General features: G+C 43.0%; 1 protein-coding gene across 3 annotated transcripts in view; it reads left to right on the top strand.

Moving 5' to 3' along the window:
- Positions 1–23600, top strand: part of ARHGAP18 (Rho GTPase activating protein 18) — a 123181-nt gene extending 99581 nt beyond the window's left edge. For 2 of the 3 annotated variants that reach the window (XM_036247895.1, XM_036247894.1), the window contains 5 exons: positions 3885–4091; positions 4785–4925; positions 16991–17115; positions 20247–20308; positions 22126–23600. In XM_036247895.1, the coding sequence (XP_036103788.1) occupies positions 3885–4091; positions 4785–4925; positions 16991–17115; positions 20247–20308; positions 22126–22217 (627 nt within the window). In that variant the 3' untranslated portion in view covers positions 22218–23600. The remainder of the gene's footprint in view (positions 1–3884; positions 4092–4784; positions 4926–16990; positions 17116–20246; positions 20309–22125) is intronic. The other variant, XM_036247896.1, reaches the window with a different exon arrangement.
- The last annotated feature ends 972 nt before the right edge of the window (positions 23601–24572 follow it).

Here is a 24572-nt window from a genome sequence, read left to right as displayed (position 1 = left end):
AAGTCTAACTCTTTATTCATGTATTTACTGGGTTGGCCATGTTAGTTAGGTGTTTTGTGTTTCAGTTTTTACTAGGACATTTCTTATACCAAAAGAGATGATTGGGGTTCATTTCTTAATGGAAGCAGGGGTGCTTTCTTTTTTTCTTCTTCTTTCTACTTTTCTGCATTTTCCGAATTTTATTTAATGAGTGTGTATTAGTAGAGGTGAAAACAAGTGTTGAAAAAGAAGATCCTAAGAGCCACTGCATGGAACCCACTGTTGCGTAAAGATGTTATGTTTGTTTGGAGTTTGGAATAAATCATAGTGATGATTTAAAAATGTTTGGTTAGCCTAAAGACAGACCGACTCAAACAAATTCCAGTTATTTCCCTAAAGGCTTACCTTGAGTTGCTGGTTTAAGTCATGATTTCCAAGTGTTTTGTTCTAATGTTATATGATTGAATATCATTTATTCTAAGTGTTGTCAGAGTCTTTTATAATCATCAGTAGATTGCTCCACATTGATTAATTTTCCTTAACCTGTTAACCGGGGAATTTCCCTTTTTACTGTATGCAACGTTTGCCGTATTTATACGTCCCGCTTGGTTAACAGGTTAATGACACAAGTTCATTAGGGTAGTAGCAAAGGGTTTAATTATAAACTTGTATAAAAGAAAAAGAGAAGACTTTAAAAGTGTAGTTTAGAGCCCTGGCGGGTTTGGCTCAGTTGGTTGAGCATTGTTCCGTGAACCGGAAGGTGGCTGGTTTGATTCCCAGTCAGGGCACATGCCCGAGTTGCTGGTTCCATCCTCAGGGGAGCCGATTGATGTTTCTGTCTCTGTCCCTCTCCCTTCCTCTAAATAAAATAATACATAAATTAATTAATTAATTAATTAAAAAGAATATTTACCTTAAGTTTTGCTGTTGCCTTAAAGATACTTTTTTTTTTTTTTTTTAATTCAGGTAAGGGTGGAATCCTTGCCCTTCTACCTCCTACAGTTCTTTGTTTAAAATGAAATACCATGTTAAGAAATGTCATGTCAAGAACCCAGGACCACCAGTTGGTAGATCCTGGAAATTTTTTCTGCATCTCAGTAGGACTCCTTGAACTGACACTGGGCGAGGGGTCATTCTCATGCTATGGAGTGAATGCAGGCACTCGGCTGGTCTGGGTCAAAGCAGTCGATGCGGGTGACGGGGGTGACAGACACTGCACTGCTGCAGGAGAACGTCCCGAGGGTCTTCCCCTGATGAAGTCAGGAAAAAATCTGTGGCTTCAGTGATTATCCATGAATCCCCGGGAGCTTCAGGTTTTGTTCTGTTTTGGAGGCAGAGTACAGCTCCGGACAAGGTCACAACCACCAACTGTGTAAGGATGTGTAGTTGGTGGCAGACACCGGGGCGTCCGGCCCAGGACAAGGTGGTTTCCAGTCTGTTCTCTGCTCTCCGGCTGTGCCCCTAGCCCAGGGCTTCAACGACCCGAAAGACGGATGTAATCCATCTTTTTCTTATTCACATAAAGGTGCCTGTCTCTGTGTGGGCCTGGGGATGACCAGTAAAGGGTGGAGTTGGAAGGACACAGGTGACTTAAAGTATTTCTGCGTCAGGTGCGTTCATGCGGCTGCAGTAAGGTCACTGCTGGGCAGGCTGGTCTAGACTGTGTTTTTGTACTTTGCCTTCAAAATCTGAGGCACGCTATTTTAAATACTCTGTTTTAAAATATAATTAAAAAATGTTTGCGTAGTTTTAAATTTTTCTATATAAAGTTACTGGGAGCACAATTTTATAAGCAATTTTGGAAATACTTTTGGGGCGTAAAAAATTGTAAAACGCAAACAAGTAATTTTACTAATTTACATAAGCTTTAGTAGCTTAATTAGCCAGCTCTGATGAAGGTTTTGAACAAGAATTCTAATAATAGAAATGTTGAAACAAGTATACATATGTACAAGAGAATAAACCATTTCAATTTAGTTCCATACAGGACCAGGGAAACTCCATGTCAGGAAGCTTAACGCAAACTGAACATAGGGGTGCATACATTTTTATGAATACGTGTGTTTTAAATTTGGGGGGTAGATACTTAAAAGAGGATTGCTGAGTCATATGGTAGCTCTCGTCTTAATTTTTGGGGGGAGGTTTGTTAACATACACTCCTCTCCTGGTCCTGGCCCTGTGGGGGATGAGTCTTCCCACTACCAACAAGAAGAATACAGAGCAGAGATGTCAAAAGGTTACGCTAAAATAAGTAACCGTGTTGGACTTTAAACTGGGTTTTCAGAGAGAGAGAGGGGTCCATGATACTTACAAAATACCAGACTGGTGATAGATACTTTTTTACAAGGGCAGTTGTTAGAGTTTAGATGAAGAGGAAGTACATCTGATGATGATGTTCTTTCAGCAAGGGCTAGGCTAACCTAACATCTTATTAATTTCGTATCTACACATAGATACTTTCTAATATTCTGAGAGTAATATTTTGAATAACCTCATTGCAAACGCACACCACAATTAAAATGGTTCATTACCTAATCTTTGTAATTTATGCTTGTAAAGAAAGAGAGACACTGATTCCTGAATAATTATTCTGCGCTATGGAACAAAATTAAATATTTTTCCCAAACCTCACCAATTAATCTTTTGTCCTCATTTGAGAAGGTATTGTTTCTATAAAACCTCATGCTTGGATTACGATTTAACTTTCTGAGCACTAGACCGGAAATTAGACACATAAATCTCATTGTTAGATAGGCTATGTCTTTAGTTCCCTCCACATTCTTGAGATCTATGTAGCAGCTACGTTTGATTCAAGATCAACCTGTTAGGAGTTTCTTCCCCCTGAAATGCTGTGAGAGATGAATAGTCCCCCCCCACCCCCCTTTTCCATTGGGTATAGTTTATTTGACCCTTTTCAGGGAGAGATTTTAAGCTAAATAAGAAAACATGATTTCTTCTAGTAGTTAAGAATTCAGACACAAAAGCCACAGAGACCTGCCACTGAATTGTTTCTCCACCATTTGCTAGCTCTCTGACCTCTGGTAAGTTACTTACATCCTCCTAGACATTGTTTTCTCGTCTGTAAAATGGGGATAATTACATGATCTGTGTCCAGTAGGGATTAAGTGAGATGAGCTCTCTGGTGAGCTTACAACAATGCAGAGAGAACACTGAATACGGTGCAGTCATTGTTATTGTTCTGGACCCAAATAATTCAAGAAAGGAGGCAAAAGAAGAACTTGGAGCTTTAAGCCCTATCAGGAGGAGGGTCATCTGCCTGTGGCTTTTGGATAGGCTCAGAGGACACTCGGGTGTTGTCAATAAAGGTGGGAAGGAGGTGGCATACCTGAGCATAAACTAGCTCATTCTGGTGGAAAGTTCCTTTTTATGTATTCATATATTTGTTTTTTAAGACTCTATTTTCTTTGTCTCTCTTAACTCCCCTTTCCTCCCCATCATAACCTTTGTTTTAGACTTTGCGTCAGCTCGCTATTGAGTACCTGAAAGCAACTGAAGCTGAGGTTAAATGCGCCTCTTTAAGGGAATCCTTTGGTTGGTTGGTTTTTTAATTTCTGGAGATAAAAGCACACGCTTCCTGCAGCAAGTGGATATTTGTACAGTGTTTTAAACTGCTTTCCAAGGCTCCGGTCGCCTGTTGATCTGACCTCTCTCCATTCCTGACCTACCACCTGCTCCCCAGGGCCATGGTCCCGAGCGGACGCACAGCACCACCTCAGGGCACGTTCGCCCGTGGGGACGCTTTGCTGGCAGCCCTGCTGGATGGGCTCACTGACTGGGGTTATGCACAACTATTTCTTTAACCAAATAAAAATCCCATGTGCTACAACGTCTTAGTCTCTCATGCTCACATACTACACAAATCTCAGAGATCATTTCTGTTTCAGGCCCTGCTTGAATTTCTCCAAAGAGTAATAGATAATAAGGAGAAAAATAAGATGACCGTCATGAATGTGGCAATGGTCATGGCCCCGAACCTCTTCATGTGTCACCCACTGGCTCTGAAGTCCAGCGAACAGCAGGAATTTGCCATGGCCGTGGGGACCGCCAATATCATGCACTTACTGATTAAGCATCAAAAACTTCTGTGGACAGTAAGTATATATTTTCAAGCTGTTAATGAGTGATAACATCTACATTCTCAAGTCTTTCTATTGTTATGTTCTCTATAAGAAGGTAACCAATATAAACGATCTCAAATGCATTAAAAAAAAATTAACATCCGTTTATTAAACCTCAATTATTCAAATGCCAACCTTATTTTATTATTCCAATTCTGTCACTTCTAAAAGAGTTTATTTTGCTAATGTAATTTTTCAGGACCGACTGTTCCTGAGTTATCGCTAGGGACCTGTCAGCTCGGTGTACTTGTGTGTTCTCTCTCTCTGACAGGAGAGGCTGGCTGGCCATGAGGTGGAGACCGTGGGTTAGCTGGAGGCGAGGTGGTAGCAAGGTGGCCCCGAAGGCCAGGCACCTCAGGCTGTCTCCAGCCTTAACGTCCCGGACTTAGATGATGGCCTCTAGGCCCTCGAACCCCGCCACACCTCTTCTTGAACCTTGCACAGTAGGTGGTGAATGACATCATGTGGACGCCCTGTACCCAGGGTGAATGACTAACACGGTGCATTTGGTTTCACTGATTTCATGACAAGGGCGAAGGAAGTGCATAGTCTCATCGGACAGACACACCTCTCCCTTCTCTAGATTGAGGGGACATCTGTCATTTCCATAGTGCAAAATGGTGCCACTTCATTGTCCTCCCTCAACTTAATTTTCTTTCTCCACAGATTCCCAAGTTTCTTGTCAACCAAGTGAGGAAGCAAAACACTGAAAATCTTAAAAAAGATAAGAAAACAATGAAGAAATTGCTGAAGAAAATGGCTTATGACCGAGAAAAATCCGAGAAGCAAGACAGGAGTACAAATGACGTAAGCAACACTTGAGCACATGTGTTTATACAGATTTCGGTGTTGTTCTTAATGTCACAGCCACACAGAGCAAAGAGCTCTACGTGGTTTAGTCGTGTGACTTTCTACACACCTCCCAGGCGCTGGTACCACCTAGGCTGGTGCCCAGCTGTGCAATTCAGCGTGTGCGCTGTCACTCGGTAACAAAGGACGATAGCGAGACCAGAAGTCTTAGCCCACACCCGCCCACACATACGGCAGAGGCTTCCTGGAGACTCCAGTTGCGCAGTAACTGTGTTCCTGTCTAGTGAGCAGGAGAGTCCCGTGGGTGGCCCACTGATCCTTCCCTTCAATGTTCTCATCTGTCAAGTGGAGGAAAAGAACGAACCCACGTAGACAAATAGGCCAGTGTTGGTGTGGTGCCTGGGATACTTCCTGGACTTGAGTAAGTACGTACAGGTTCTTAATTGGATCGTAAGAATTTGGAGAAAGTTCGTTAGAATGGAGAAAATGAAAAGATTTCAAAAAATAAATATCTAAATATTAGCCTTTACAGCCTGCTGTAAGAATATGTTAAAAACTGGGCTTAAAATAGGGAAATATCCATGAAAACACACTTATGAAGTGATTATCAGAAAGCTCTAACTTGAAACCTCACCATGAAACGAAAGGGTTTCTATTGTTCTGTTTGTGGTGAAGACACCCCCACTTCATCGCCATTGTGGTTATTCAGTTACATGCTGCCATCTTGTGGAATAATGTGGAAATGCAGCTATCGGCCTTTGGTATTTCTGCTTTGGCCTACTTATGGATCTGGAATTGGAAAAAAAAGTTCTCCTTTATTTATTGATAGCTCTCACTATTACAAAATAAAATTTTCTTGTCATTAGAGATTTTTGGCCAATTTTTAAATATCTTTAAAAATAAAATTCAAGGGGGAATGGGAGTAGAAAGGAGGGTGTCAATGGGGGGAAACATCTGTAATAAATACATAAATTAATGAAAAAACAAACAAAATTTAATAAAGGGAAATTATAAGTAGTGTTTATTTTTTTGTGAGAAAGGGCTTGATCATATGTCAGAAAGGATTTTTGAGAGACCATTTTTGTTTAACTTAGAATGTCGATTTCTTCTAAAACCACTACGAATATGTGAATATCCTCTTGTTTAGTAGCCCTGCTTTTCCTACGAACTTAGGTGACCGCAGCCTTCTTTCTCTTGTAAGGCAGTTATAACGTGATATCCTGAGGCTCCGTAAATATCTAAGGATACAAAATTTATGCTTTATCTTTTTAACAATACATTTTTAACTAAAAAGTAAGAGTCACTTTTTTGGTAACATATAAATAATTTTGTCATTTACAGCAAAACAGCATTTACTTGGATTTCTTTAGATTTTACTTTGGGCTAATTAGGCGTGAGCTGGTCTGAGAATTATCTCTGTACTCATTAGAAGCTGTATTGTCATTTTAAGGCTGAAAATTCGAACCTGGATTTAAGTCTCAGTGTTGTTGTTGTTGTTGTTGTTGTTTTTTATTCTCACCCGAGGACATTTTCCATTTTTTGTTCAGATAGAGTGGGAGGGAGGGAGGAGGGGAGAGAGAGAGAGAGAGAGAGGAAGAGAGAGAGAAAAATCGACGTGAAAGGGACACATCGAATGGCTGCCACCCACACGACCCAACCGGGGCCGGGGACAAACTGCAACCGAGGTACGCGCCCTTATCGGGAACTGAACCTGGGTCTCTCTGGACCGCAAGCCGATGCTCTAACCGCTGAACCAAACTGGCCAGGGTTAAGTCTCAGTTTTATCATGTATTAGCGGTGACTCAGTTTCTCCAAGTTTTGTCTTTTCTGTCCTGAGAAAATGCTACTAAGGACCTCCCGGCTCCAAGCCCACACTCCCTGCGAGTACATAAGGGAGATGGGGCCGGGCACACCCACAGGGAGCGAGGGGAGCGTTGCACTCAGGGGGCAAGGAGGGTGACGGAAGCCTGTGACCAGGGGATGCTGGGCTGCAGAACCGGAAGTGGGCACCAGAGTGGCCTTGCTGGGAGCAGACGTGAAAACCCGTAGGTTTTATTCAGGCAGAAAATCAAAGAGAGAGGTCTCGCCACGGAGCACGCTTCCCGGCGGGTGGCGCCTGGGTGTGACTGTAGCCCACAGTGGAGGTTTGTCTGGCCTGTCGTTTTGGTTGCAAAATGTTAATCAGTTGCCAGAATGAGTTTTCCATTTACCGTTATTTTATTTGGGAGAATAAATATGCACAGGAAGCAATCACAGAACAACAAATAAAGCACAAGCTCACGTCAAAGTCTGTGCTGGGGGGCGAGTCGCTAAGTGCTCAGTTTTCTGCATCCAGTTTCCAGTTGCTATCAGTGGCCATAATTTTAAAACGAGAAGATTTAACACAAAGACCTGGATTTCCATCTTCACTTGACAAATCGGATGTAGGAACACTCCTCACGTGCCCCCTCACAGTAGGGGCCTGCTCTCCTGCAGGGTAGGGCTTGTCTGAGTCTGAGTAGCAACCGCTCCCTCCGGGGGGAACACGGGCCACCGACTGCCAATGGCCTCTGTCCACCCCCCTTGCTGCTTTTTCGGTTTATGATTCTTGACTCTTTCCCCAGATCATTTGAAAATTCAGCTATAGGGCCTGAAAAACTAGAGGGCATGAAACTACGTGCGGTATTTTGTTTGTTTGTTAAACTGCTGGTTGATGTGTGCCTATTGTGTGCCATGCAGTGTTCTAGGCGTCTGCAATATACTGTTGAACTAAACAGATTAAAGTGGTTGTGCAACTTAAATGCCATCAGTGAAAAAACAATGGCCCTGGCCGGTGTGGCTCAGTGGGTTGAGTGTTGTCCTGTGGTCACCAGTTGGATTCCTGGTCAGGGCACATGCCCGAGTGGCAGGCTGAATCCCCAGTAGGGGGCGTGCCGGAGGCAGCTGATCAGTGTTTCTCCTTCTGTCTTCCTTTCCCGTCCTCTCTCTCAAAGATCAATAAAAAAATTTTTTTAAAAGTAGAATGCAGGCCTGGCCGGTTTGGCTCAGCGGTTGGAGCGTCGGCCTGCGGTCCTGAGAGACCCGGGTTTGGTTCCTGCTAAGGGCGCGTACCTCAGTTGCAGTTTGTCCCCGGCCCTGGTCGGTTGTGCGGGTGGCAGCCACTCGATGTGTCCCTTTCACATCGATGTTTCTCTCTCTCTCTCTGTTCCTCTCTCCCCCCACCACACTCTACCTGAACAAAAAAATGGAAAAATGTCCTCGGGTGAGGATAAAAACAACAACAAAAAAAGTAGAATGCACAAATCATGTAGTATCTTAGTATGTGGTAAATGCTCTAAAATAATGAAAACGCTAGAGCAGGGAAAAGGGGGTTAGGGGAATGCCCCAGTGAGAATGTTGGCAATGGAGGTGGACAAGGGGTCAGATTCTGGAAACTTTTAAAAGCCATTGGGATTTCTTGATGCTGAAATGAGAGGGGTTGTAAGAAAAAAAAAAAAAATCAAGAATGACTTGAAAGTTTTTGTCCTGAGAAATTGGAAGGCTGGAATTGATACCTAGAGGCGGAAGATCACGATTTCAATTTGGGCCCTGTGGAGTGTGAGATGGCTATTAGATATCTAGGTGGAGGGGTCTGAGTGTGTGTGGAGGGAAATCAGGTCACAATGACTGGCCAGTGAGAGGCATGGAGGGGCGGGGGCAAAAGAGAGGCAGGGATGGGGCGCAAGGGGAGCCAGGCTTTTACTCTGGATATGACAGAGAACTGAGATTTGTGACCCAGAGTTGTATGATTCTAAAGTTGGCCCTTGAACAATGCGGGTTTGAACTGCATGGGTCTGCTTATTCGTGGATTTTTTTTTTTTCAGTAAACATAGTTAGCCCTCTGTATCTGTGGCTTCACATTTATGGATTTAACCAGCTACTGATTGAAAGTCATATTTTTGATCTGCAATTGGGATTTGCAGATGCTGAGGGCTGACTGTATTCATTCATTGCTCATGATGTTTTAAATAATGGAGTAGAGCATCTTTGGATCTTGGTATCTGCAGGGGTCCAGGAACCTTAGAATAGGTGCTGCGAAGGCAGGTGAAGAACGTGTTGGAGGAGTGAGAGAGAGATGAGGTCAGAGATGTCGGCCACCTTCACTGTCGATGGGAGCATGTACATTTATAGAATTCTTCTGGAGAGCAGTCGGCATGTAGCCAAGGCCTGTATACCGTGCTCCTTGGACTCAGAGATTCCTTCAAGGGGAATAATAAGATGAACATGCAAATAGTTAGGCTTAAGTTAATTGCCATTTTTTATACTGCCCCCAAATTAGAAATAACCCAAAAGGATCGGTAAATGTGTTATGGCATATTTATGTAATGAAATACCATGAAAATATAAGCGTGTACATATTAACATCGGAAGGTATTTATAACATGTTGAAAGGAGTTACAAATCAGTGAATATTATATTACTGTATATGTAAGGGGTAATCATTATTATTTTGACTGATTACTGGAGGACAGGTATGGCGCTAAACATTTTATGAACATCAGCCCATTTAATATTTATAGTAATTTAACTGCAGTATGTTATTTATTTATTTATTTATTTATTTAACAAATTAGGAAAGTAAGGGCCAGCCATCTTAAATAACTTATTCACGGTTATCTAGGTAAGAAGTGGTAGGACTTAAACCAAATCTATAGGACTTACAGGTGCAGGCCTCTTCACTAGCGCCCTGTTGCCCCGAGAAGGGGTGTGCACCCGAGTCCCGGCTCGCGGTGCTGGCGGGCCGTGTGTTACTGCGTCGTGAAGTGTTTGATGCAGAGCTTGTGAAGGGGGCCGGGGCCGAGCCGGGGCCAGCGGCCGGGAGGGAGAGTGCTGGACGCGAGCCGGTGGGAACCACGCGCCGTGGGGCGCCTTGGCGGGAGCAGTGTGGAAGGGGGGCTCCAGAGCGACTCGCTGGCCTCGCTGAGGGACTGTCTCAGGAGGAGAAGGCGTCGTGCGCAGGACGGACCTTCGGCGCGGAGCAGTGCGGGTGACGCCGCGGGCCGGGCCGGGGCTGGGCCGAGCGGGCCGCGGGGCAGCCGCAGTGTGGCCTGTCGCACGGCAGGTGCGGCGTGAGGATGTTAGAGGGCCAAGGATCTCTGGGGTCGCCAGGGCTCAAGCCGCTGGCTGTGGGAGAGGAGGCCGTGGGAGAGGCCAGGAGACGACGGGAGTAAGAGAGTAGAAGGTCGCAGTGTCCGAGAGGAAAAGAGCTCGGTCAGCAGCACCAACTCTGCAGCGAGGGTGAGCGAGGCTCACATTGGACCGCGGCCCACTGGGCTCTGCGTGTGGAGGGTCGGCTGTGCCTCCCCGAAGCGTTGTCAGCGGGTGTTGATGGGAAAATCCAGGTTGCTGGAGATGGAAGAATGTAAGATGAGGTTGTAGTCATGAAAATTCATCAAGGTCACAATTTTAATTATTTATTTATTATCATCATCATTATTTTAAGGTCACATTTTTAGTTTTTTATCCTCACCCTAGGACATTTTTTTCCATTTTTTGTTCAGATAGAGTGGGAGGGCGAGAGCGAGAGGAACATTGACGTGAAGGGACACATCGAGTGGCTGGCACCTGCACCACCAACCAGGACCGGGGACAAACTGCAACCGAGGCACATGCCCCTAGCAGGAACCGAACCCGGGTCTCTCTGGACCGCAGGCCGATGCTCTAACCGCTGAGCCAAACTGGCCAGGGCTAAGGTCACAATTTTTAAAACACTCTGTATGCTACTAATGCTAACTATGTATAATCAAGTATTCATATTATTAGGACACGTTTGACCAGTTAAATAAATAATATAAACCAGATTGTGAGGGGCACCATCAACCTACTTAATAAGACAAATATTTTTAATGACTAGAGCATATTCATTGTTCGGTACAAATGTGAATTTCTGAATTTCTTATATACTAATGAGACTCCTCTGTTAATTACATCAGGTAGAAAATAATGAAAATGTAGACTGTTACAAACAACCATTTAACAATAGCCTTCAGTTTGTAGCTGAGATTGGTATCATATCCCCCCACACGTAAATAGACACTACGCACGCATGTTTAGACACAACACCATCACACACCGGAAGTCAGGTGCTTGAAGACATAGCCCTGGCTCTGCTATTGTTGAGGCAAGTCATTCTACGTCTCCAGACCTCAGCTCCTTCTATAAAACAAGAGGGTAAGACCAGATTAATGGGGTCAGCCCAGATTAATGGGGTCAACCAACAGTATGTCTAGCAGTCTCTGGCATTGTGACATTTCGATACATACTATTACGAGGTTTTTCTAACATACACAAAAGTTGAATAGTATATGAACCCCCACAAACTGATCACCAATAACCAAACTCATTTTTCTGATCTTGTTCCATCTTGTCTCCTACATCTTTTCTCCTCTTAGTATTTTAAAGGAAAATGGAGACATCCCATCCTTCCCCCCATAGCTGCTTTAGATTGCATGTTAGGTAAGGACCCAGGGCAGCCTTGGCGAGCATTTGGGGATGAATTACTGAGTCATGCAGACTTCGAGTCCATTGTGGACTTAGATTTGAGTGGTTATTTTTTGCTCAGCCAAGCTCACCTCTCCAAGTACAGGGAGGCCATGCGTGTGTGAGAGTGTGTGGGCACAGAGTGGGCTCGGTGAAATTCGGTGAAACAAAGTCAAACTGTGCACATCTGCCCTCGTTGGTAGAGAGAACAAAAGACCTGGTCCTATGGTTAACTTGGTGATCGTGTCATACTCTTCACTGATAGTTGAGGAACTCAAGTTTCAGAGAGATGATATGACTTGCCTAAAGCTCCAAAATAATCTTGTAACATTTGAGGGTTTAGGGCTTTGGACATGGAGAAGAAATCTGTTGCTGCCCCGCTCTGCCCTTCTTCTCCAGAAGAGTCTTGGCGTGGGCAGAGTGCGGTGGGCTCAGGTCGTCTGACGGGCTGTGTCTTCGTCGTCTCCGTTCAGAAGTGCATCTCTGGTTTCATTGACAACTCTGGTCTGGGGCATGGCTGCAGGTCTTATTTCACGCATCTGGTTTGGGTCTGGAAACAGTGTCTGGATTTACTTGGGGACCCATGTGGAAAATCAAATTACAATATCAGGCACAAAATCGTGTTTCTTCTTAAGATGGCCTTTGATTTTTTATAGTGCATAAAAATACCATATTGAAAGAGAAGAATATTAGAACTTACTTCGTTGTAAATTAAATGCTTATTAACTCTGGGAGTTATTTCAGATGCTTCTTTAAAATTCTCTGAATCTGTGATTTGGGTAAAAGTTTCAGCATTTGGATAACCAAGGCCCAGTTATAATCAGAACAGAGACAATTCAAAGTAGTAGAGAATGCCTTCTATATTTTTACCTCCAATCAGACTCGGGTGATGAATATGTCATTTTAGTTTAAGATACCTTGCTAAAATGTCCTTGTTTAATTTTCTAAAACATGTGTTATGATGTCTGGCCTTTTTTTTTTTTTTTTAGATAGCTATATTTTCAATTTGCCCCTTTGAAGATAAAAGGTTTCTCTCTAGCATTAAACATGTTGGCTTTACATTTAAATGAGCTTTTAATAAAAGAAATTAACGTTTCTTCTAAAGCTCTGACATTACATTTCTAATCTCCAGAGTGTAAAAATATGAGCAATGTAGTGTTTGTCTACACCTTATGAAAAATACCAAATCATTGTTTATTTAACTAAGTAATAATAAATAAAATACTATTTTTAAAAATATACTTAGTTCAAACTGTAAAACATGTAAGGATCATAGATCATTTTCTCTATTATATTAGTCTTTGCATACGTAAGAAATTAACTAATGCTTTGTAAATTGTAAAATTCTTGGTGACTCAATTTTAATGATGTGTTAGTCAATATTGCTCTTCTTCAGTCTTGCCGTACATCACATAACTTCAACACACACACACACACACACACACGAGGGTTACAAAGATAATGCTATTCACAGATCCAGCTATTATTAAGGCTCGAGTTAGGAACAGACTGTTTGGCTTAATGATCAGACATGTTGTGTCTGTTCAAAGCTTGGCAGCTCAATGTAATTAGTATACTAATAGCTTTAGTATTTGATACAGCATGATTCTGGAGCTTAATGGTAATTGTCATACACCATTTCAATGAGAGCGTTGGCATCATGTATTGTTGATCATCTTTAGTAAATATCATTTGGCCGCTCCTGTCAAAGATACCCAGGAAAAACTTTCCAGAAACAACTTTTGATCACTTCATCTTTAACCGTTGGATCTACCAGCTAAACTAGATTCTTCTCCAACCGGAAAGTCGAATTGAGTCTCTCTCGATCTTTATACACTGTGAGAATTTGGATGGGGTCTATTGCCATAGACACGAACACCCTGAGAACCGCTCCTCTCTCCGCCGGACACAGCCTCCCTGCTAGGGCACAGGATCCTCAGCGTCAGGGAATGAGGCCAGTTGACCCAGGAAGGTGCTGGGTGCCATCATGGGCCCGGTGAAGAGGTTTTCAAGGGCACCGACACTCCATTTCTATGTGAAACGAGTCCAGATGGTACGGATTTAAGCTGTTCGGAGCTGGCCTCGCTCAGCCCCCGCTCACTGAGGGGAAGGGTGTGCAGAGTGTTTAATTCCACAGCCACGAGAAGCCTGTGCTGCTGCCACCCCCGAAGCCATCGCGCGGCGGCTACCCAACATTTCACATGCACAGAGCCCCTGAGTGCCCTTGGAAGCTGGTGCCTGGGCCGCCTCCTTCCAGACTCTAGTTAGCAGGGAGGCTCTGGGCTCCCGGTCCCTGTAGTGACTTCGGGTGCAACCCTTGACCACGCTGGCCTCAGGGCTGCATTTTATAGGGAAACGTGGTTGTCTCTCCAAGTGTGATCCCCGAACTCAGAGAGCACGTTTGGTCGTGGTCATAGTAGGAGGCCTTCAGCTGCTCATGGGCTGCCTTGGGGGAGAGGGGGCTGTATCCTTAAGCAGAGACAGGCGAAGGTTGGTGCCGCCCTGCAGGGGGAATGACTGGATTATCCCTGTAGCCTTTTTAATTCCTTTTTCCACTCTCTTTTCCTTCCTGTGTGTTCTCAGGGGTAGAGATACCAGAGGCAACTGAACTGGTGTCTTTTAGACAATGTTCCTAGTTTTTGCTAGTAAGGAAATACACATTGTTATACTTCATTTTATTCTAGAGACATTTTACTATTCCTAGCAGACCAATTTTAGTGAGAAATATTTTCGAACGATACATTTATCAATAAACATTGGTAGATGGCCACAGATGCAGCTGGACGTGTGGCTGTGACCAGAATCCTGGTGTCATATGTCAGGTCTCTGTCATAAAAGAGGTTCGGTGGACATTTCAGCGGACAGAGGAGTCACTCCCCTTTGATCCCGTGGATCATGGAAGGTTCCATGGAGTTGGTGGTGTTTGAGCTGGGCCTTGAAAACTGGTAGCGGGGTATTTCAGAGGTGAAATCGAGATACGTAAAGGCAGGAAGCATGGTGTCTGTGGTGAATTCTGACTGTAGAATGTGCCACCAGGAACAGTGGGGGACAGGCAGGAAGCAGCGGGCAGTTGCCATGTCCCTGACTGTCACTCTCTGGGTCCCTGGGCTTGTGTCGCTCACTGTGGACCTTCCGGGTGTAAGAACTCAATCAGATCACCTTGCCTCACTTTAAACGTCAGCATGGATTTGCCTGTCTTTGTGACATTCTGGGGTTGGATAAGACACAATTGTTGGAACAATTTTTGTCGCTGTTACTTTTCACCAAGAAAGCCTACGTCCGGGAATACTGGGCACGGTGAGTGAAGCAGAAGTCAGCAGAGTAGGTGTCTGTCTGCAAACCCCAGCCTGCTATTCCAAGCCCGCAGTAATGTAATGGTAATAGACCAACAGTCCCAGGTACCAGTATTGTTCCCCTAACTGAGTAGACAAGGTGAGTTGGGTTTTGTGAACACAGAGTCTGTGCTTCAACTGTTGCTGTTACAGTCTTCACTCCAACATCCCTGTCGCCAGGGCCAGCTCACTGTGTCCCACGTCCTCTGAGGAAACACACAGCTAGGCCAGGCCGGCCGCAGTGAGGCCACAGCAGGGCGTGAGTGACAGAAGAAAGTCCAGGGAGACCGTGTAGCCTGATCCCTGAGTTGGGAGATACACCCTTAGTGTAGCAACTGCTTTGAAAGAAAAAGGTAATGACGCTCCCACGTGAAATGCCCCATCCATTGTAAAAAGCAGCTCATTTAACAAGTTGCAAATGAAAATAAAATCTATCACAGACTTAAAGGAAAAGGTAGATCAGACTTGTCGTCTTGAAGCAAACGGAGGTCAGAGACCTGAGTAGGTGTCAGGTGGTGCTACATGCCGCTGAAATTGCAAGTCGGCAACCAAGCCAGGGTCCAGGCTGGGAGGGACAGAGGAAGCAGGAGGCGAGGGATCCGGACACGGGTTAGGATTGGGGTGTCTGTTAGAGATCGGGTGGAGCACAGGACCCCCAGGAAGAAAAGTTAGGCAAGGGTGCTGGGAATGCAGCCCCTCCCCCGGCGGGACAGGGAGTGGGCAGCTCCAAGCACTTTGTCTTTGTCCGGGTTGCAGTGCACACGTCTGGCCCTTCACTGAGGGGTCAGGTGGCCATGGCAGAGTTTCGGAGGTTGGCGAGGGGTCCTTCACGGTCGCTCTGCAGTTGCAACAGGTGTTTGCAACCTTCGAGGAGGACATACACAATCCCATGCTTCTTTGTACAGTCTTAGAGCTTCTTATTCCCACGCTGCATCTCAGATGTTACTGAGAAGCAGTTTTAAATCTTTTGGAGACACCTGAATTTTTATGCAGCTTAATTCTGAAGCCATATTATTTTTGCTGAACTTTGAAATCACATTAATTACACCTGTGTTATATCCATGCTTTGTGTTAAAACAGAAAAGAAAAACCAATTCAAGGCCATGTACATTAAAAATATATATTGTGAGCCCCCAAATAATATTGTGCAATAAAGGACTTGTGTCTTACTTACCTACTAGGTAAGGAACCTAGCATAGTGCCTGGTACTTTGTGGATGCTTAATAAATGTACGTTGTATTAAACGGTATTTGTAATGTATATTCAAATTTGTGGCATGCTGTTTGTTCTAATGTTTAAGACATATGGTTATAAATAATAAATTACTATCTATTTTAGCAGAATGATTAGGAATTAATTAAGCCTAATATTTCAAATACCATAGTGTATATCTTGATATTACAATCCTCAAAATATTTTCTTGATATCCCTCCAAATACATAAAGTATTCTTTTTTTAGAGAAAGTGTGGGAGGGAGGGAGGGATAAAGAGAGAGAAAGAGGGACACATCGATTGGTTGCCTCCCACATGACCCATACTGGGGCTGGGGATTGAACCTGCAACCCAGGTATGTGCCCGTGACCAGATTCGAACCTGTGACCCTTTGGTCTGCAAGCTGTTGCTCTAACTGCTGAGCCAAACTGGCCAGGGTCATAAAGTATTCTTAACACCCCTGGGCACAGGGTTTAGAATTGTTGATCAAACATTCAGAGTGTGCGGTCCCAGTGTAAGCTCATTAGTCAAGCGAGGATCAAACACGATACAAATGTGTTAGAAAAGTATGTTTCTTCTTTTAAAAATATTCTCAGGGACAAACATTTTTGTCACATTTTGTGAATCTGCTGGAAGATTTTTAAAATGCATGCATTGAAACAGCACACAAAATAACTTTTCTGATTCAATTTCATAAATTGCTGCATGAAGAAGCACCCTCCAGTAGATAATACTCAGAAGTCAGCACTTAACATGGCAGTAATGGTTATTGCTGTCATTCTTTACATCTTTAAAAATAATTAAGCATTACTGCACAGGCATTATAAAGTTCCCCTATCACCATTAAGAGGATATTTGAGGTTTGATGTAATTTAGCAAATTACATTATACAGTAGTTAAGGTTTTTATGTAGTGAAGTAAAATGCGTAGTAGTTAAGCACACTTACCATATAATGCATTGTGCCGAGTTACAGGTTCCAGCTGCCGCCAGCTTTGTTCAGTCTCATTATTGCTTTGCAGGCTGACGTTCCGCAGGGAGTGATTCGAGTGCAAGCTCCCCATCTTTCCAAAGTTTCCATGGCAATACAGCTAACTGAAGAACTAAAAGCCAGTGATGTACTTGCCAGGTTTCTCAGCCAAGAAAGGTAGAGGCCTGTTTTGTTTTAATTATTTCATGGTATAAGTCACTTGCTTGCTCTCCCCCCCGCTCCTGTGCCCTGCCTTTTTTTTTTTTTTTTTTTTGAAACTATGGGTGGTGTGAAGTGCACAGAATCTTTGTCTTTTCAGCACAGAAGAAGAGCAGATGTAACAATCAGGCTGTCGGGATGAGCCGAGTTCCTTTGATGTATGTAGTTTGTGCTCACGGTGACTGGTTCAAGTGGGATGTCTGAGCACCCTTCGCTGGGCCCGCGGTGGGGTTGGCACAGGGGCCACTCAGCAGCCTTACCAGAGTATGTTGATTGGAGGTTCATTGCTGTGTGTTAGGATAATCACTAATTGGGATGCAGTAGGCTTAAAACAAATAAAAGATACAACTTTTTCTATAAAATATAATGAATAAAAAACGCTCACATTTAAAAACAGAAGGCAAAGAATTAAGGGAGGAGAGGGGTCCCTGGAGCTCTCGCCCGCAGTGGGGACAGCCTGCCCCTCTCCTCCCGGGCTGGCGGGACAGGGAGAGTCCTGTGAAAGCCCTCGGCACCCTTCCGAAGACACTAGAGCTTCACTTTCGGAGACATTTGCATATCTTTCCTTGAATTTCCAAGGTTCCAACAAGTATATCGCGTTGTCCGTTTCTAGCTTTTGAAGCCTTAGTTTTAGCTGAAGTTGTAATTGTAATGCTCTCCTCCCTCTGTTTCCATTCACTGAGAATGAACTAATCTAAATTTTTTACAAGTCAGGGAAATAGGGGCATTGCCACCCTAGCATGCGAATACTCCGTTTCAGCCTTCACGTTCATCTCCTCCTTTCAGCATCCAGGGGCTTTCGTGCATTTGCTCCAAAACCCCTCCAGTTTTAACACGGTGCACCCGTGCTTAATATGGCTCTGCTCTGCTGAAGGCCCTCTGCTAGAAGTTGGAAGGGGTATAAAAATATACTTTAAAGCATCTCCCCCCAGGATTTATAAAGTGGGAAAAGAGATGAGCCTGTGCAGTGAACAGATGGTGATGAAATAAAAGAGAGGCTTATTTGGTAATATCTGGGCTCTCAGTAAGCCAGCATAAACTCCCCTCTCGACAGCACTCCCAAGCAAGCTCTCGTATTCTGTTTTACTGATAAGAAAATAGAGACTTTCCAAGGTCACACATTTTGTAGGTGGTGGAGCTGAATTCTAAATCTGTGATTTCTGTCTCCAAAGACGGTCCTGGGCCACGCCAGTCTGGCTGGAGGGTCCAGAGACCATCACAGACCTGGGGGTCCTTGGGGCACCGTCTGGGAGTAGATGGAATTTGGGGGGATTAAGATCAGGGGGAGTTAGGATCAGGATTAAGTCCTGGGAGGCGTTGGAATTTTTCAGATGTCTTTGCTCCCTCAAGGGTCTCTGATCCAAAACGAAGTCGACCCACTTCCTCTCTGCTCCCCACCGTGACCGAGCAGATACCAACTGTTGCCATCAGAGTGAGGGGGGATTCTTCCTGACCCAGAGTGTGTTCCTGGAGATGCAGCCAGGCTTCAGGTGCAGGCCGCTCTTGCAGGCTAGACCTGGTTCATTTTACACAACGTACTTCCAGGACCCAAGTACGCACCTGAGCTGGTGCTTTTGTTCCTCTGCTTGCAGACAATACAAGATGTGACAGTGAGTTTGTACGTGTTCAACAGTGACTTTAATATTTAGGGTGACGACGAACCATATTAGGCGTATTGTAGAAAGCACCAGCTTCGTGACAGGTGCCCTCTGTATATTTAGGTTTTCTGCTTGTGGTGCTTTTATTAAACGAGCATATGCTACCTCCTGGGGCAGAGTCCCTTCCCCTAGTCCCTCCCATCTCCCCATTCCTGCTCCACCTCGAGGGAATTCTGGTAGACTCTGCCCATTTGTATCCCCCCTCCAAGTCCTCAGCCCTATTCCTTGTGCTTAGGGGTGCACCAGTCTCCCAAAACATTCAGTTTGGTTTTCAGAGGAATAAAGACTCTGTGTACTCATAGTTTACTGGGTGGTGTACATATTATAAATAAAAATATAATTATACGTTATTTAATTTTGAAAATAAGCATACACCAGTCTGACCAGTTTGGAAACAAAACCTCGTAGTTAGAATTAACGTCAGCAGGTGGTTCGGAAGCGTGAGGATGTAGGATGTGTGTAGCCCTGATCAGAGGAGAGGAGACAGAGTTGGATAGTCAGGTAAGTCATTACATGGTTGGTTAGGAAAGCTTCTATTGTACCATATTTTCCATAACAGTTTGGATAAAAGGCAGACTTGGTGTTCTCTGCTCAGTTGCAGGGAATGTGTCTTCAGGGCCTTCTATCAGTGGTTCACAAACTTTTTCATGCATCAGCACCCACTATAGCGCATTTAAAAAGATTCTTGGGTTTCATCTAGCTGTATTAAATGAGAGTTCTCAGAGCTCTTGAACAGAATTTTTAGCAGGTTTCGCAGGCAATTAGTATACAAAGAGCTTTGAAAACCACTGAACTTTACCAGTTTTTATTGTTTGAACCTAATGTGTCTGGAAGAGTTTATTCTTTGAGGAGTTTAAACCTGTGAATGCGTCCTACTCATAAAGTTTTCATAATGAGCATTTGCTTCTGCCTTGAGTGTGGGCCCTCCCACGTTTGATGGCCGACACCGGGAGGGGTATGACTCACGTCCAGTCCTCCTCGTTGCGCTGGAATACCTTTAGCGCCCTCAGCTCAGCAGACCCCTGATAATGCGATTGAATGAGAGCAGTGGGAAAACGAAGGTGCAGAGACTTCTTTTCATAGTTTTACGAGGACCTTTTGGCCCCTATACCAAGCAGATGATCATATTAATAATTTTATTGGCAACTAAAATGTTATGCTATTTTCTTTGTAATCTTACACCTTTAGATATTAATTTGTTATTTTGCCTTCAGATGTATGATTCTATTTGTTCATTTTAATTTACAGGTGTGACATTTTTATTACCTCTTAGGCACATTTAACAGATGGGAAAATACAAATGTGTAGATAATTACAGTGTGTCTAAGTTATGAATTTTCCATACAAGCTATAATTCCCCAAGCACATTAAAGTGATTTACTTACCAGCTGTCTGATGATATAACTAATCAGTTTGTTTTGTCCCTAATAGTGGGATTGCCCAGACTCTCAAGAAGGGAGACGTTTTTTTGTATGAAATTGGAGGAAATATTGGTAAGCACATTTTTTTCCTTTCTTTGTATTTCATATGCCGATTTGACATTGTCATTGATGATTATCTATATCCTTCGGGGGTAGGGAGGAGGGAAATCCGTAGGAGTACAAGAGCCCCCTGTGGACGGCCGATGACACTGTGGGCCTGTCTAGTGCTCTGGCCTTTCTCTTCAGACCCTGAGCTCCTTCTTGACACATTTCCGTCCATGTCGAATTTCAGCAAAGGCAAGTTCCCCAAGATAGACATAATTTCTAGAATGGTTAATGAGGTTTTTCAAAACTTTTTTTCTTTTTTATATGCTTATGTCATATCTTAATAAAGGAAGTAGTTGAGCTTATTTAAGAGCAAGAGAACACTTTTATCATGATACAGTGCTAGATATTTTTAGTGAGAGCAGAAGCTGTTTTCACCATTGTGAATTCCTACTACATAGTACACACGCATGCATGCTGGTAATTTAGGAAACAGAAAAGGATGAATGGATTAATTTTGACCATGTCTTATATTTTGTTTGCCCATTTTTGTGCTCATGTCTTTATTAAAATTGAAAATAAAGTTTCCCCCTCCTTTTTTTTTTTTTTTTTTGTCTTTTAAGTAATTTAGCATAATTGCAGAGGGTGCAACCATCCAGCAGGGAGAAATAAGAAGCAACTCAGTCTTATTTTTGAGCAATGAGTACATTTCCCTGCCTCTATCTCGGTTCCTAATAGTTAAATGCCTTTTTATTTATCCTCACCCGAGGACATTTTTTTCCATTTTTTGCACAGATAGAGTGGGAGAGAGAGAGAGAAAGAGAGAGAGAGAGAAACATTGACGTGAAAGGGACACATCGAGTGGCTGCCACCCGCACGACCAACCAGGGACGGGGACAAACTGCAACCGAGGTACAAGCCCTTAGCGGGAACCGAACCCGGGTCTCTCCGGACCGCAGGCCGATGCTCTAACCGCTGAGCCAAACCAGCCAGGGCTCCCCCTCCTTTTTGTAGACCCTTATATGGTAAGGGTGAAACTGTTAACAAATAAATGAAATGGTGTTTATTTCAAATTAGTAATTGAAAATATTTTAAGATAAGTTCTGTAGAATTTTTTTTTCTGGGACTTAAAAGTGTTAGTAAATAGCCCTGGCCAGTTTGACTCAGCGGTTAGAGCATCGGCCTGCGGTCCGGAGAGACCCGGGTTCGGTTCCCGCTAAGGGCACGTACCTCAGTTGCAGTTTGTCCCCGGCCCTGGTTGGTCGTGCGGGTGGCAGCCACTCGATGTGTCCCTTCACGTCGATGTTTCTCTCTCTCTCTCCCTCCCACTCTATCTGTACAAAAAATGGAAAAAATATCCTCAGGTAAGGATAAAAAAAAAAGTGTTAGTAAATATTAAAAGTTGAATGCAGAGACATGCAGGCTCATTTAAAAAATTTAAATAAAATACAACTTCATTAGAAACCTGAAATTGTTAATTTATTAGTAAGGACTATTTAAATATCAACACATTTGATCTTGTATTTTACTCTTAGATTTGGGGAATGAAGTGTGATTTCTTTCTTAGGTGGAGTCTGTTGTTACTCTTAACAAGGGTGAAGACCCTTTTAAGGTACCGTTTAAAAGTCTGTCACACAAAATAGTTTCAGTTTCCTGAACATGTTAGAAATCTGTGCGTCTATAGAAAGACTACAACATTGACTCCTCCTATATTCTGGGCCAAGTTTTATAATATGGGAGATAACAAAGGATGAAAAATATTTAAAGGCTGAGACCCAAGCTTAAGTTCCAAGTGGCACCCCAGCCGCCCCGCTGCACTAAGCACACGCGACGTGTCTTCACAGGGGGACGCTGCCTTGATGATGACACCTACATGAAGGACTTGTACCAGCTCAACCCGAACGCCGAGTGGGTGGTGAAGCCCAAGCCGTCGTAGGGACTGTGCCCGTGTAACCACAGGGACCTCTCTGGTGATACTTGCTGGGTCAAGAGTGTAAACAAGGAAACCAGGGACTCTTTCGTTATCCAGATGTGCCCAACCATTGACGAGCGACACTTGGAGGCCTTAAGAAGTTATAGATTCGTGCTGCTGCCAGAATTATGTTAATTATTATTATTGATATTTTTAGAAAAGAAATCTCTCTGGAGTGAAAGGAAAGAGACTCCATTAGCTTGTAGGCTGTTTTCATGTACTCTGTGACATGTGCCCAGATGTGACGTCATTTTTTTTTGTTATTATTATAAGAAATGTATCCTCTTCCCTCTCGCTGTTTTCTCCTAAAATCTTGTCTACAATAATATATGCTTTCTTACCTTTCTGTCCTCCTCACTCTGCCTTCCCCCAATTAGGTTTGCTTTTTAACCAAAAAAGATAACAAACACCAGGTATGGCAAGTTGTGAAGGCAGCACGTCCTGAAACAGCCCGGATTCCACAGTATTCCTGCCACTGCCGAATGTTGAATATGCATCTCTTTGAATCATTTCTTCCAACAATAACATTCTCCTTCTCCCTGCTATGTCGCATGAAGTGATTTGCATTTTTGTCAGTTCATCTGACATGTGCGCACAGAACTGGATCCACCATCAAGGAAATAGAACTGTCAGAACCTGCCAATTACTACTGGACCACTTAAGACTTGCGCACTATGAATAAATAAAATATATCCACGTGGAATAACTGGATTATGGGTAATAAGAGAGTGGAAGCCAAATCACTTCGTGTGTGCCTCCCTCTTGCAAATGAAATTTTGAAAGTCGGAGCGAGCTTTACCTATTGTCACACCAGCAACATAAATATGCATGAGAGGCTAATCCAGGACGGGTGGAGAATGTATTCCACTGAAGGGTTTTTTTTTTTTTTTTTTTAAAACTCATAAGTAAGTCTGCAGGCAGAGTTAGTCTTCTGGGTATGACACAGTCATACAAACAAGCTTTGTTTGTGTACTTACTTGAAATAATCAGAGTAAATTTATTAAAATGTGGCGACAAGTACTCTTCCCAGGGATTTTAATGCACAAACCGTATTGTGACAAGAGATGAGCCTCTGTACTGTAAATAAGAGGAATAAAGTGAGAGAAAAATGTTCAATATTTTATGAGTTCAGAGTGTAGTAAATAAAAGGTGATGTATATGGATGCTGCACAAACCGTGTTTATGATACTTTGGGTAGTAGTACTTTAGGGAAAATTCCACTTTCTCAGAAGCTCTTGATGTCACTCTAATTAGGAGGGAAAGTGCTGGTAATGAGAACAGTCATAAACTTTTAGCATATAATTATAAGAACAGCCTGTGGATATATGATCATTTAGCTTTTTGGTGATTTGTGCCATTGCTTTTTTATTAAAAATTTTTTTTAAATAATTAAATGCATTTTTCTAAATTATCTTCTCTTGGAATTATTACTTTTAATCCTCTGTGTTCATGAGTGTACTAATGGGCTATTTTTGTTTTTGTTAATAGCTCCTTCTGCCCTTTTATGCTCCTGTTGTTCCTGTGTGATTTTTAAAGTGGGAAGATTTATGGGAGATAGAAACTTGTTTCGTCCTTTAGTTTTTTCTTAGCAAATTTCTGTTCTTTGGGATTTTTCGAAACACACTGTATTCTGTTTCTGATTTTGACAAAATTAATTTCTCAGTTTGCAAGCTGTTTTAATGGTTTATTTCAATGAAAACAAATAATATAAAAGCAAAATCAAGTGCTTAAAACAGTTGAGGTATACAACTTCAAAAAGGGCAGTAGTAAATGTGATAATTTAGATAAATGATTTCCTAAAGCATATGTCAACTAATTTTTATTACATTTACTACCTGGGGCAGGGTGGGGGCGGGGTATACAGCAGTAGGCTTTTGATTATGAAAAAGTACCACACCTTAGTAAATAAATATGAAAATGTCATTTTATTTTGAGTTTTTCTTAGAACTCGTGACCCAGGTTTACTGGCATTGAACAGTGTTGCATTAAATGACCAATATCGATGTCTAGCTACACTTCTGAAGAGAGACTTGATAGTGTAGACCCTCATATGTAAATGCCCTGGAATTAACCCAAATGTGTTTTCTATCATTTTTTTCCCTAGTAAATTTTAGATCTCAGAGTAGATTACTTCTTATTTGCTGTGTGTGAAGGAAAGTAAAAACAACAAATACATTTGTTTTGAGTCCTAACTTTTAAGGGAGTTGTTGGTGAGTAGCAGAGAGCTGATATTTATAGAAAACTGGGTGCCCTGTTAATATTTCAGAGATACTGATTCTTTTCTGAAGGAGTTATTGTAATTCTTTATGATTGCACAGT

Source organism: Molossus molossus, unplaced genomic scaffold (assembly GCF_014108415.1).
Source record: "Molossus molossus isolate mMolMol1 unplaced genomic scaffold, mMolMol1.p scaffold_m16_p_8, whole genome shotgun sequence".
NCBI classification, from domain to species: Eukaryota; Metazoa; Chordata; class Mammalia; order Chiroptera; family Molossidae; genus Molossus; species Molossus molossus.
Note: the sequence above shows the minus strand (reverse complement) of the source record. Positions and strands in the feature narration are given on the sequence as shown.